Raw genomic sequence first — 15,426 nt, 5'->3', positions numbered from 1 at the left:
AGAACTATTGTGTAATTTAGACAAGTTTTGGTCCTTGTTGCTAGGTAACAGAATGGGAATCGCCTCTACTTTTATCTTATCTGCTGCCAGGAAGTGAAATCCTAAACTTCACAAGGATTAAACTAGACAAAACTTGGCAAACTTAAATAGAATTACAGTAAGTTAACAAAGTTTTAGTGAAAAAAATATTGCCAATAACCTGCCAATATAATACGCACTTCAACAATTCAAAACAGAATATATCTTTTGAATGGTCAACTGTCCTCAAAATGGCACCATATAACAGTAAGCGGAGACGTGGAGAGCACACAGTGTTCACAGTGGACTGGTACTTTCCCTTCTAATATATGAGTCTTTATTTATTGTGTGTTTTGTCCCCAAATGCACTCAAAGGCGGTGATTTGGATCTCAGTGGGAGGGTGACACTAATTAAACTCTATCAGCAGGGTGACTGTGTTAGTGGAATGGGGATGACCACCTGCTGAAGCTGCACTGGCTATTGCAGTGTCCAGGGGCCTGATGGTGAGAGCTGGACTGAAAACCCATTGGCATATTCATCTTTATTAATCAAGTCTTCAATCTTTAATTTAGGCTTTTCATGCCTGGGGCGGCCACAACAAAGCACACACGCAGCATCTCTGCGCGGCGGTTCACATAATGACTGGTTATAGGTTTATTTCATTTGTCCATGGCTTTAGAGTAAGGGTGAGGGATAGGCCAAAAGATGTACATCACAGTTTTATTTTTGTTCATAGTTCATGTAGCTCAAAGCAGCCTTATGCTGTATTAAAGAAACTGAAAGCATTTGCTGAAAGCTGAAAGTTCATACTTGAAGGTGCACTATGTAACTTTTCTGATACACCAACTAATTGTATTTATGGTGATTTCACTGCCTGAAATTAACTCATCTTGCAGGACTTTTTATTGTTCAAAAATGCCTTGAAAAAACATGTTAAACGGGCCTCTTCTCAACTGATCTGACCTGTAAATTAACCTAGTGGGATGAGTTAGTGTTGCTAGTTAAAGTTAAGTTAAATGCCATACTGTGGGGCATTCAAGAAAAACAGGGAGTGTACAATCCATGAGAAAAGTTACATAATGTCGCTTGAAATTCATGTCTTAGTCACTCATCGACCAATACGAGTGGATAATGAAAAGAGTCTGTGTTTAAGTTGAGAGTTGCATTAGAAGAAATGAATCACAAACAATATGGCAATGACCACAGTAGCATATCTTCACAGGGATACGACTACTTTATTTTTTATCCTTCTCCACTTTGGACAAGCAAAAGGGGGAATTGCTTGTGACTCTCTGTGATAGTAAAACACAGCAATAAGAATCCAAGAGACACTTGCCGACTATTCAGGCAGTTGTCGTGCATTTCATGGTGTAATATATTAAAGATGCATCGTGCAACTTTTCTGGTGGAGCATCCATCAAATACTTTACTCTGTGCAGATGTTGGATGCAGATGGAGACCAAACCAGACAAAGTTACAGGTCAGATCTGTGGAGAGGTGACCTTGCTTACAGTCAGGCTAAGTTTATATGATGACCGTCTGAACAGAAGACGCAAAAGTGGCATCGCGTCTACACATTTTATTCCGCGTTTAGACAAGCGTTTTTGGGAGGGAATCTGCACGCATACGGTGATGCAAAAGTGTGTGGAATTCGATTGGGTATACTTGCAACAAGGGCATCTTTGGACATACGGAAGTTTTCACGCCACACACTTTCATCAGCTACTCCTTCCACAAAGTTCTCCCACCATCGACTGGTTCTCCCAAGTTTCGTCCATAGCCATAGCCGTGAATCCAGAATTTGACGAGGTGATTGCAGATCCTTCACTGTTCACTAATAGTATCTATGCATATTCTGTACATTTGTTGGGACATTTGTTTGTGTACTGTATGTATGTGATGTCTTGGGCAGTGTAGACGGAAACGCAACAGCAGAGCATATTCAACTTTTGCACTCTGGAGGGTGGTTTCAGATTTTTGCGTTTTTAAGCCCCCAAAAAGGCCATCACCGTCTAAACAAAAGGCACTTCCGATAAAATATTTTGTTGTTTTTACCTGCAAGCGTTCTCGTGTAAACAGGCCCTCAGAATGCCTGTTTTTCTAGGTATGTTTGAGCTATAAACCCACCTGTAATTGAATAAATGTAAGGCAGAGCTGTTTAATGTCATACTGTGAAACGTTCAGGCAGAGCAATGATGTATCCATAGAAACAAGCAGGTGACGAACCCCCAACCAAAAAGTTACATAGTGCACCTTTAAGTTATGTGTTTCTTTTGGTTTCTCATACTGTTGGAACCCTTTATCTAGTACATATCACATTACAAACCATTATATGACCTCCATTCTATTTAAAACTGCATTTTGGGTTCCAATTCAGTGACACCATCAGATCTTTGCATGCATGTCAGTATAGGCATTCTTTTCTCGTGAATGACCTTGATGTGCTTCTTAACTGGCTGCATATTGGCTTGATGTAATCGCCGCTCCAACCCTCCCCTGTCCCCCCTCCATAACCTCTTCAATGTAATGGAAAATAGATACGGCATAAGCTCGTGTCCTCTCATCTGTTTTACATCGTATGCAATAGCTCTGAATGATGGGGTTATCTCGGATGCTGCTGTCAGTGAATCCTTACTCCAACACAGCAAGCACAAAAACCCCAACTGGAAAAAGAGAAAAAAAGACTCTCAAATGTTGCACCCAAGCGACACACATGCCCCGCCACAGATAAAAAGAGGACAGATAATGAAGAAGTAGGATAGAGCAGATTGAAAAAGACAAGACCATTTCATCTCCTGCTGAGTTGTCATTTGTATTCACATGCTTTGGAACAAGCCTGGGAGTTTCTGTCCACTGACTGGGTCTGTCTGTGTGAAAATATAAGAAATGCCTATAGCTTTGCATAGTTAATGTAATGTAGCTTTCTAAATGCATTTGAAAGTGTTTAATTTAAAAGTGCATTCAAAAATACTTACCTAACGGGACCTTGTAGCTAGTCAAAATATTGGTATTGCTTTTCGCTATTCGCTATTTTCTGATCTGGGTTATAATGTTGCTTCCTCATCAAAAAACATACCCGGAGTTGTGTTTTGTTTCATTCACACACGCTTAACACACAAATTCTGCATATTTAGGCTGAGTTTTTCTCCCTGTTCCACCTTGTGATGTCATGTGGTTATGCAAGTAGTTCTCTACTGTGTTTTTAAGTTCTTTCACTAGAATCATTTGGATAAATTCAGCCATTTGTTTCAGTGTAGACTCTGCATACCTGACTGGGCGACAGGTGCTTTTTTAAAAGAAAATTCTTTCTCACTCCTGATTTTTCTTTTATTGGTACGACGTTTCATTCCCTCAGACCTTCCTCAGGTCTTATTGGCATGGTTCTGGGTCAAGGTATTTATTTCTTTGAAGGAGCTAATTATCATTTTGTAGAGTGTTCAGGGCGCTAGAGTGGAAAAGTCTGTACTCGTTTCTGTGTAGACTCTGCGCACCTGACTAGGCGACAGGTGCGTTGTAGGAGATTCTGTTTTTACAGAAAACTCCTGCACACTGTCTCACTTCTGATCTTTCTTTTATCGGTACAACGTAATGAAAATAGATAAATTCAGCCATGGAATTTCCAATCCCTTCAAAACAAAAGGTAAATGCTGTTAACTTCAAGACCTCTGCTTCATGACATCACAAGGTGGAACAGAGCATTCTGAGCTTTGGAGATGTAGACAGACTAATCATAAAGGATTACTCAAAAATGCGAGAATGAAATACAAGACAACTCCAGGTATGTTTTTGAGGACATAACCATCATCTAACATGGCTTAATGCTCATAAGAGGCCATTTTGTGTAATATAGGAGCTTTAATCATACTGATGAGACCTGTTTTTATGCTACAGTTAACAGTACACTGCGAGTTTGTTGTATATGATGCAGCACCACATGCGCAAGACTAATTTCCCCTATATGGGACATTAAAGTATAACTTACCTTCATCATTACTTTAATATAATTCAATTACCAGTGTGCCAAGCTCTAATATCAGATGACTGCTGCCGCTGGCACTTTATATCTGTCTGTGACTGAATTGATTTTGCATGAACAGTAGGTGAAAAGTCCTATATAAAGGTCTTAGATAATAGTCTATGAAGAAAGCAAGGGCAGAGAAAAGTCCTGGTACGTAACACTATTTTCAGAATGTTTTATAAGACATGAGCTGATGAAATACGAGCAGCTTTTGCTTTTGCTTTATATAAATGTATGTTTCAGTTTCCCTCTAATATGAGACAGATTATTATTATTATTATAGATTGAGATACATTTCAAATTCTTCTGCTCCTATTACTACTGATTGTGTGGTCTTATCCCAGCGATCCCTTTGGTCACTCAAACCAAGTTTTTCACAAAGACTAACATGTAAGTCTGTCTGATACTGCAGAGGGCTGGAAAGAGTGAGCTTTGTGAACGAGGGCTGGTGTGTTAACGCAGCTGTGATTTGGGACATGTACTCAAGGAGAGAGAGAGAGAGAGAGAGAGAGAGAGAGAGCGAGAGACAGAGACAGAGAGACAGAGAGAGAGAGAAAGAGGCAGAGAGCGAGACAGAGAGCGAGACAGAGAGCGAGACAGAGAGGGGCAGATGACGGTTTGCAGGCGAGAGAGGAGATCTGAAATGAGCCGACAGCTCCCAGAGACGGTGTGGTGACTACAGAGGGTGAGGGAGGAATACCAAGGCTGAAGAACAAGTTCATGGAGGAGTGGACAGAGGGTCAAGTAGAGAAATGTCAGGGTACAATATCATGAGGATAAATAGGTATAAAATATTAATAAAATAAGCATAAGCAAAGAAACACTGATTAAATACATTCTATTTTTATAAGGTATATTTTTGTATTTGTTATACTAGCAGTGCTACTAAACACAATGTTGTTGAAATCAGTTATTTAAAGGTGAACTATGCAACTTTTCTGGTGGAGGGTCTGCCACTTGCTTGTCTCCATGGAAATGCTATTGCTTTGTCTGGAATATTCCACAGTATGACAGACAGAAGTCATACTCTTTGGCCCACAGAAAAAAAGAGACAGTGTCAGCAGCATCCATTCTCTCTCTCTAAAACTTTCATATCAGGCTACAAATCTAGAGGTAATAATGGACTCAGACTTGAACTTTAACAGCCAAATCAAATCAATAACCTCTGCAACCTTTTACCATCTAAAAACAGAGCAAAAATCAAAGGTTTACTGTCTACAGCAGACTTGGAGAGACTTATCCATGCCTTTTGTCTCCAGTAGGTTAGACTACTGTAACCTGCTCACTGGCCTTTCCAAACAAGCTGTGAAACAGCTACAGTACATCCTGAACGCTGCAGCTCGGGTCCAGACTCAAACCAAGAAGTATGAGCACATAAGTCCTGTGCTCAGGTCTCTGCACTGCCCCCTGTGGCTCAGAGAATAGGCTTTAAAGCAGCTCTGCTTGTGTACAAGTCTCTCCATGGCCGAGCACCAAAGTACATCTGTGACATGTTAGTGTCATATGAACCATCTCACACTGAGGACCTCAGGGACCGGCCTCCTGCTGGTGCCCAGAGTCAGGACTAAACACAGGGAGTCAGTGTTTCAGATTCATGCAGCTAAAACCTGGAACGGTCTTCCTGAAGATGTCAGACAGGCCTCTACTTTGACTTTGTTTAAATCCAGGCTCAAAACAGTTCTGTTTAGCTGTGCACGTGACTGAAAGGTTTTCATTTTTCAGTCCACACTCTTCTCTCTCAATTAATGTCTCTCTCTCTCTTTTTGCTTTTATGATAATTATTTATGTTTTGATTTGTTTGTATTGTGACTTTAATGTATTTCTGTATTCTATATTTCTTCTGTAAAGCACTTTGAATTACTTTGTGTACAAATTGTACTATACAAATAAACTTGCTATGCCTTGATATTAAACCTTCACAGAGACAAGCAGGTGACACTACTTCTACCACTACTAGCTCTTATATATGCCGTGATATCCATCCAGTCAATGTATTGTAAGTGAAATAAGCATTGGCAGTAAGAATAACTGACATACTCACTTCACATTTTATTTTCAGATATAACATGTTTACGACCAGACATCAAATAAACTCCATAGAGAATTACAGTCACTCAAATATATTTACACAAAGATGCCATGTTTCTACTTTAGGCAGGCTGACTTAAAAGAGCGCCTTCCTCCAGATATTCTACTGATAAACCCAGAGTGACAAGCAGTGAAAACAAAATGACAGCAATTACACACAATACACTACAACTCGGACTGAGCGCTGAATTCATATGGACAAGTGGCAGATGTGGAAGAACCCGTGCTTCTCTGTGTAATTATCCAAAATCAAAATTTAGTGAATTGAGAAAGTGGTGAAAAGAGAAGAGAGGACCAAATGACTGGCTTTCATGTTTTTGGAGAACAAGTGGAGCCGCTCTCAGCTCTCGGTTCCTGGAGTGACAACCAGCGCGAGGGAGAGCAAGAGGGAGATGACAGCTCTTACCCAAGCTTTCCAAGACAAAACTGCAGCAAACCAGCCACAAATTGGACCAGATGGGGAGAAAGAAGTACTTAAATGTATAGCTATACTTTGACTGCTGTTAGACCTCGAGAACGTGGAACTGATGGATAGATAAACCCTTAACAAAATGTCTCCTTAAAGAATCATAAAAATATATGAAGGCCACTTAAACTAAAGCAACTGTCAAGGTAAAGCAAGTTTATCTACACAGCACAGTTTGTACACAGAGTAGTTTAAAGTGCTTTACAGAATTAGAAGGATATTTAAATAGCAATAAAAACAAATAAAATATAATAATGAGCTTGTTTTAAGCAGAACCCAGTTTCAACAGAAGTCATATAAACTTCTATTTAGTCTTCATTCTTTTTTTTTTTTTTTTTTTTTTACATAACTATAATGTTTTGATGTCACTTTTAGCCTCCTTCAGTGGAGCCACACTAAAAGGGGCTCAGTATAAATCCTGGACTTGAAGCATATTTTAATAGATATATTATATTAGGCCTACTGACAATGATTAAAAGCTGGACAGTTTCATTTTTCACTGTGGGACACTAATTACTTTGCCAAAAGCATCAACTTATCCACAGGGCTTAATACAAAGTACATTTTTTCTTATACTTACCTCAATAAGTTAAATAAATTATGTGCCCTGTTTTGTGACAGCTGCTGCAGAAAAAGTAAAATTGAGTAACCATGGTAACACTCAAATGACATCCAAGTCCCTCGCACCTCTCACCATATGCCAGAGCCATGTTTAACAGGCCCTATCACGCCTGAAAAACACACTTAGACTGAGACATTTCTGCAGTGCCAGTCAGCGACAACACTGGGTTATGGGAATAGAGTGAGTGTCAAAGAAAGTCTCCTAAGACAAAGAGTTAAGCTTTAGCACGGAAGAGACAAACAGCAGAGACTAGAGCTGTCATGTGGGCCTATCTGGAGGAGAGGGGGCGGGGCACAGTGTCAACACCACTCTGTGTCATTGGCACATATCCACACAAGAGCTGCGTGTGATGATATTGCTGCTTTAGACTTTTATCGTACCCCAGCTCATATATACATCGTGTCAGCCCATGTAAGACTGCCAACAGGTTTAAACATAGCCTGGCATATACAGTATATCCAATATAGCAAGCCCTATACTGTCAACATGGAGCCTGGCCAGTCAGCTTTCAGCTTCTGTTTTACATTAAAGAAAGAGCTAACAGGATACTAGCTTCATTTGTGAGAATAATATCAGCCTTCAAATATTTCCAAATATTTACTGGACATAGTTGGCCCAGAAAGTCTATAATGTTTGAACTTTTATTTACACAAAGCTGTTCTGTAGTTACTTCAGACATAAATAACTGTTACATAAAACAGTTTTGTCTTATTTTAGTTTTGTTTAAAATAAATAAATGTTGTTTTCAGTCAATGGTAATGGCTGATATCGGGGATCAGCAGATACTTAAAACTATAGTATTGAAATTGGTATTGGACCTGAAAAAGCTGCATCAATGCATCTCTAAGAATAATTCAACAGTTTCTAAGTTTCAGGCAAAATGATTCCTCCCTGATTTGAATTATTTATCATGGCAATACTCCTCGGTTGTAATAACGTAATTCTAATCAAAATATTATATCTTTTCAATGGAGATTCAAATCATTTGAATCAAGAATGAAATCCATGAATAGTAAAAAGTAATTCCCAAAAGGTGTAACAAATCTGAAAGGGGAAAATCTGAAAAGGAATAGATAAATGACAAATAAATTTTTATGACTTTATTTTGCATTTGTATTTAAATAAGTATTTGTATATTTTCCCTTTTGTCCTGCTTTGGCTTGTTATGTATTAGTCATGGGCTCACAGAGTGGGTGGTGCTTTAGCGGGACTGGTCTGAGTCAGCTGACAGAAACTGGGGCAGATGCACACACATTCATTCTTCTGAACATGCAAGATCTATTTTTGCTTATGTTTACATTTCTAACATTTTACTCGATACTTTGAGGACTAAAGAGAGTTTTGTCCCTGCCATGTTTAGAAAAGTGCATTCATCCATGTTGTTGTGCTGTCACCCTTTAGAAGCGTCTCTCCTTAGAAAAGAATCTATATATTTTTAAAGGTGATATTTTGAAGTCTAGACTGGCCAGTTCTTGAGCTTTCAAAACTTGCCTTGTGTATTTGTGTTGATCTACTTCTCAGGAGGCCATTGTATATTATTGATTTTGGCCATTTGCCACAGAGACCAAAAATAAACAGCAAATGATAGCAATGGGATGGCGTCTAGACTACAGGGAGCAGAAATGGGCCACATTCTACACACTTTTTTACTCAATTTTAATATATTAATGAGGATTTAAACATTTAGAATTAGTTTATTTTAACCATGATATCGTTGGCCCATATTTCAAAATTGTACAGTATATCTAAAACACTGTGGATCCTAACCCTGGTCCAGATTCATTTTAAAGGTACATTGTCTAACTTTCTGGTGAAAGAAATGTTATTACTTTGTCTAGAATGATTCACAGTATTGTATTATTCCTTTCTATTTTACAGGTTACAGGTCAGATCTATGGAGAGGCAACCTTGCTCACAGTCGTGCTTGTTTCTCTAGGTATTTTTGAGCTATAAAACTACCTGTAATGAGAAAAGTTACACAATGCCACAATGCACCTTTAAATAATAATACTTCTTCTCAGTCCATTAGTGCCTTTTTAACTAAATTAAGTAATTAGTCTACTAAAGTTGAATATTTTCCAAGATGTTTTTTTCCCCCCCTTTATGTACAAAGTTTTACTGAAGCTGACTAGACACTGCCAAATTTGAAGTAGTTGGCAATGATGTGATAGTTTTAGCTGAGACTTCTCCTGCTGGGTTCTGCACAAGTACTCCCCATTATGAAGACCTTGTTTATATATTAATGTTCTTTTCCCCACAGCCCTAACAAAGCATGTTTGTTAAGAGGTTCGTGCTGCAGATGACTTTAGGGACCGCGAGGCCAATCACTGATCACTGGAGTGTGGTGATGGGAGAAATAGCCTTCTGACAGTATACAGGCACTACTTCATCAACAACAGTTAAATACTTTTACTGACTAAATACTTTTGTTTATGAGTGAAATAGTGAGAACCATGGTTGCTTGGATTGAATACTAAATACAATGCATGAGAAAAAGGTCAAAACATCAACATGGGAACTAGCCATTTGTTTACAATGAAGGATTATATCAATGAAGGATCAAGGTATCTTAACAAACAAAACAGTTATAGCTGATTATAATATAATGTCGTGTGTGAGCTACTGTGTCCAAGTAATTTCCCTTATGGATAAATAAAGTTTGTCTAAGTCTAAGTCTAAGATTCAAGTGACTTTATACAAGGCATTTAAAGGGCCCATATTACACTTTTGTCTGATGTATGTTATAATGTGTCCTCATCAAAGACATACCTGGAGTTTAGTTTTATTTCATTCATACATGTTTAATACACAAATCCTGCAAATTTAGGCTGAGTTCTTCTGAGAAAACACTCTCTACCCTGTGATGTCATGTGACAACACAGGAAGTTCTCATGTGTTTTTAAACTCCATACACCTTCACTAGAATCATACATGGATAATTTCAGACCTGGAATTGCCAATGTCGATTAAACTAAAGGTAAAAGGTAGCTGTTAACTTGAAAACTTCATGACATCACAAGGTAAAACAGAGCATTCTGAGCTGAGGAGATGGAAACAGACTAATAACAAAAGATTACTGAAATGTGTGAATGAAACAACTCCAGGTATGTTTTTGAGGATGTAAAAGCATTATACCATGACTAAAAGCTAATTAAAGGTATATTTTAATCATCATCTTATCATCTTATTATTTGCTTTGGATCAACAGAAAATATTAAAACTGAAAGAGGTAAGATTGGACATATGATTTTGCAGTGTTTGCCAGTACTAAACTTCCTCTAGATTCATATTCTCCACCAGCATCCAGGTAGATTTCTTAGATTTGAGCAATATGAAAAACAAATATAAATAATAAATAATTATAAAAAATAGTTTTCACCATAAAAGCCTTAAGACTGTGCTCAGACAGATGCTTCATAATGGATCACAGGATGCTAACTCACTGGATGTTTGCCTCTTTAGGGAAGCAGAGCTGTGTTAATAGACAGTGGGTGGGAGCAGCTGGTCAGGTGAAAACCAATTACACCCATATCAGAAAATAAAGAAAAGCCACAAATACATATTTCAAGCAATTTTAGGGAACATTTGTTTTCATTAGTTTTGTCCACGAGGATAATATGCAAGCAAACATCCTTTATAGTCTCTGTAATGAGAATTCAACTCTTTTGCATAATACATTTCAAACCTTGAGTTGAAAAATTATTTACAGAGATAAACTCAGTGGGCCATTACCATGTATTTTCTTGTTGTTATGTATGTTGTATATGCACTAGATATAGCGTTACTCATTCATTGTTATTCTTATGTCTGAGAAGCATATATATTTCACACCAGTTTTTTCCCATTCTCCCATCTTCCTCCACTATGCAACTTTCTATGTACATATAAATGAATTTTAAGTGCCATTTGAAATTTATGGCAGCTTTTGGCATTCATGAACCCTCTTTCAGCTCCTGCTCTCCCAAATTCAGTTCCTCTGTGGCTTTAGCAGTGTCTCGCATCACCACAAATGACAATATTCCCACCACACAAACACATAAGATACATTAAACCTGCACAGATACACACAACAGCAGTGTGTGTATAGAGCCACACACTGCACATTATCAAAACATTATAACATCACAATTGGGCAAGCTAGTGTTTTCAGTCTCAAATCAGTGCCTCAGGCGTTTCTATTATTATAATGCCATATAGCGTACTTCTTATTCGGACTGTTCAAATAGCCTTACTGTATGTGTGGATGTGAATGAGAGTGAGAGATCTGCAGGGATGATGCAGTTGCTTTAGGCTGAAATTGAAAACATTATGTGTATGTATAAGAAATATGGGGAACTGTGGTTTAAGATAACATATTTCTCATGATGTCTTGTAATGGACTCTAGAGGAGAAACATATAAGGATGCTAGAGCTGCATAATTTGTAGAAAAATGCAATATGCAAAATGTTCAGTTACTATTAAGGCGATTCCTGTCAATCAGATACCCTAGTTCCAAGGACAAATGCAAGAAATGTTATGCAAACAGACATCTATCCACATATATTTGAATTGTTAATCTGGCTCACTTGTCTCATCAATTCTAAACAAACTTAAGCAATTACAGTGATTACTTGAAGACTAAAAACAGTTGCTGAGTTCTCAAGTTCAATTAGACTTCTCAGGAGTTTCAGGTAAGTACCTTCTCCTAATGCACAAAACACAGAGACTCCACAATGCAGAGTCCAGTCAGAAATGCACAACACAACAGTAGTTATCAAAATGTAGCAAGAAACATTGATTTAGTGTTTAGTCCATCTTTAAGTAACATTACATAGCTGCTGCAAAAGAAGCAAAAAACCTGACAACATGTGAGACTGATGTTACTACACAACTTCATAAATAAATAAAACCACTCCCCACCGGGAATAGTGCATTCTCCTTTGCCTCTGTTGTGGTTATGTTGTTACGAATACCAGCCACCATTCATGAGGTAAGAATTACATTATCAAAAGTGACAGATTCACATAATTCTAGTTTTATTTTTCTGAAAACAGTTGCCTTAAACAAGCATGTGTGTTTTGTGTGTTTTGGTCTTTGTATTCTAACATGGATGCAACCGCAGGTGCAAGTCCAATTAGCCTTGAGGGTAACTCTGTAATAATCTCTAACCCAGGACATAATGGTCTATTAAAGCAGCAGAGGCCACAAAAAACGAGTGCATCCATTGAAAGATTGGAGAGGAAGCAAAGAGTACTAAAGGAGGACATATTCAAATTTAGGTCACTGAGAATTGGCGTCAACAGCTACAAAAGCCTCCTGGTGAATTATTGTTGCACTATTGTATTTATTTGTATTTGTATGTGTATTTTTATTTATTGAGGACAAGGACAGTATTTGAAACTTAAATCATGCTTTGGTAGATCAACTCTTATTCTTACGAAATATCAAACAATATATTAATTAGAAAAGCATGATAATGAGTCACTTTAAATCTTTGTAAATCTTAAAAAAAGGTTAACTTTGACACACACTATCATCACAACAAAGATCTCATCAAAATCAAACACAGAATGCATATCTTAAATATTGTTGCTCTGTGTTACCTGATAACAAGTCCACTTTGTAGTTTCTTGTCGCTGTTGTCACGTTGATCCGCACTATAACTTTTCCCTCTTCGAGTGAAATCTCCAATATCCCGTCGTCTAGGTTACTGAAGAGCAGAAGTCCATCAGGGTTCCACGTCCGAAACTGGAATGCCACTGATAACACGTTGTGATTGGCTCGTCCCGGCAGCTGCAGAAAACTGCTGGCATTGAAGAAGACTGGGAAGGTATGGGTCTCCACACATGAGAAGGACAGGTTACGCTGTGAGGACATAAAAAATATAAAACATAGATCAGGGACACTAAACATTATAAACTAAACAAAACAAAAAATCTATTTGGAATTTGTCTGTGGGTGATGCAAAAAGATACTATTTTTCAGTATTTTTTTGAAGTGTGATGAGTAAAGAAAACAATTTCGAGGATGTGTGAGTAACAGAGCTTAAAACAAATGAAGCTCTTGTGAAATTTGCCAGTTTGCCAGTGGACAGTATCTTTCAAAAAATAAAACTGAAAAAAATTAAAATAAAAAAAATGTTGAAGCTGTTTATTAGCAAACCGGACAAAAAAACAATCACAGCCAAGTGTTAAGGGAAGCCCTGAAAATGGGTTTATGGTTGGCATAATGACATTAAAACTTGGGTACACTACACATTACACCTGGGAATGCCTGAAATGGATTTGACATATTTACATCTGAACGAACTAATGAATGCCAAATGCTAAAGCACTCAATACTGTATTTACAAAAGCTTGTAGGACTTCAAGTGGCTTTAAATGATAATGTCAGAGTTAAAAGCCGGATATTGCCAATACAAATAAACGCTGATAAAAACAAACATTATGGTGGCCTTTTAGGCACTAATTACCGTTGAGCTCCTTCAGCCCGCTCTTAATCAAATCAAATCAAACGTACAATATTGAACTATAGATGGTTCCTAATTGCGTCTGCTTGGCTGTGTGAAATTTGCGCAAGGATCCGCTTTGATTACAAATGAAAAGCGTGAGTCATCACTGAGACTTTAATGCACTTGATTAGAGCCCCCATTTGTCTAATCAGCTGAAAAGGGATCGAAGACGCGGTGGCTCTCCTCTCCACGGGAAGGAACATAGCAAAGGTTACATCCACCGCTCTGTCTGGAGAGAGGAGCATTTGATGAGCACAGGAGCGCATTGCTTAAGATGCTTCAAAAACAAACCGTTAGCCATTGTAGCAATTAAATGGTGTCTTTGGAGGCGGAGGGAAAATGCCAGCGCTGATATCAAGGGAGCGGGTCGGTACAGGAGGTAAACATGCACAGGGCCGCTGATAGGGCAGCTGTATCTGATTAATTATGAATCCGCTTTTTTGGTGCAGTGAATATTGTGCCCCCTCAGTCAGGTCAGGCACAGAGTTAGTACGACAATAATGAGGCTGCTCAACACACGCAGACAGCTTCAGAGGCTACTACCAGTAATAATGCTACTTAGAAAAGTTCTGCACTAGGGCTAATGTGACCACTACTACTTCTGCTGCTGCAAATTTCTATAAGCAGCATAACTAACTAATTATAACTTAGAACCAACTAACTAACTCTTAATAACACCACTACTGTTGTTAATATAAACTTTTCTGGTGGGGGGGGGGGTTTGCTACATGCTTTTGCAATGAAGATATAGTAGCAATGCCATAGTGGAACCTTTCGCAGTATGGCAGGGAACTCGTCTATCTTATATTATTTAAATCCAGGATTGCCTCTCTGAAGATCTGACCTTTACTTTGCCTAGTGGCATTATCCTCTTGTCTCCATGGAGATATTCATTTAAACAAGTTAGGCAAGTTTCCTTTAAATTCTGAGCTCTCTGGAAAGTATTTGTCATATCTTAACTGTACTTTGTGCTTTAGTTAGAATGTGTCACTATAATCGTGTACAAAAATCAGCACTATTTACACACAAGAAAGGCATCATTACTTGGTCAGTGAATTGGTTGACTTTGGGAAAGGTATTGCTACTTATGCAGTGACATCATGTAGGGGGTGTTCTACATGTATCTCTACTGTGGAATTTTCAGTACTTACTATGATGAAACACTGCACGCATTAGCGAACACTGTCAAAAGGTTTTAAGATGGTCTGAAACCCATTTACAGCACGTTTTCAGGACGTGCTCAATGAGTGTTCATGGTCCTGTTTAGGTGTTTAATTTTCAACAAGAAATGGCGATTTGAAAAACAGTTGGCTAATGGCGTAAAACCCTTACTCCAACATACTGCCACTCCGACAGACCCCCACTTTGACATTCTGCCAATCCGATAACCCTCCATTCCGACAAGCCGCCATTCCGACATTTTTTGAAGCCGCCATTCCGACACCTTTTATGTTGTCATTCTGACAACCTACTAATAATTTGCAGCATCACCTTTTTTGCCTCGTATACGCCACGTGGACCGAGCCTCCTCCCGTACGCCTCGCACACAGCAAATCCTACGCTACCAGTCTGTGAAAATATTGTCCCAAAAAGAGTGCTCCCGCAACTTAATAATTTCCTTGTAGCGATGTGTCGAATGTTGGAGTGGAGGGATGTTTGATAAAAAATGGAAACTCTGCTACTCCGACAATTAGATGTCAATGTCGGAGTGGCAGTATGTTG

At 38.4% G+C, this 15,426-nt stretch overlaps 1 protein-coding gene across 1 annotated transcript in view; it reads right to left on the bottom strand.

The window, feature by feature from the left end:
- Nucleotides 1–15,426, bottom strand: part of cntnap2a (contactin associated protein 2a) — a 269,259-nt gene that overhangs the window by 171,738 nt on the left and 82,095 nt on the right. The window contains 1 exon segment of the mRNA XM_055151264.1: nucleotides 12,797–13,058. Within this exon segment, the coding sequence (XP_055007239.1) occupies nucleotides 12,797–13,058 (262 nt within the window).

Source organism: Boleophthalmus pectinirostris, unplaced genomic scaffold, assembly GCF_026225935.1.
Source record: "Boleophthalmus pectinirostris isolate CB_2022bp ecotype Guang Dong unplaced genomic scaffold, ASM2622593v1 HiC_scaffold_15, whole genome shotgun sequence".
NCBI lineage: Eukaryota > Metazoa > Chordata > Actinopteri > Gobiiformes > Gobiidae > Boleophthalmus > Boleophthalmus pectinirostris.
This window is presented reverse-complemented; position numbering and strand designations above follow the sequence as displayed.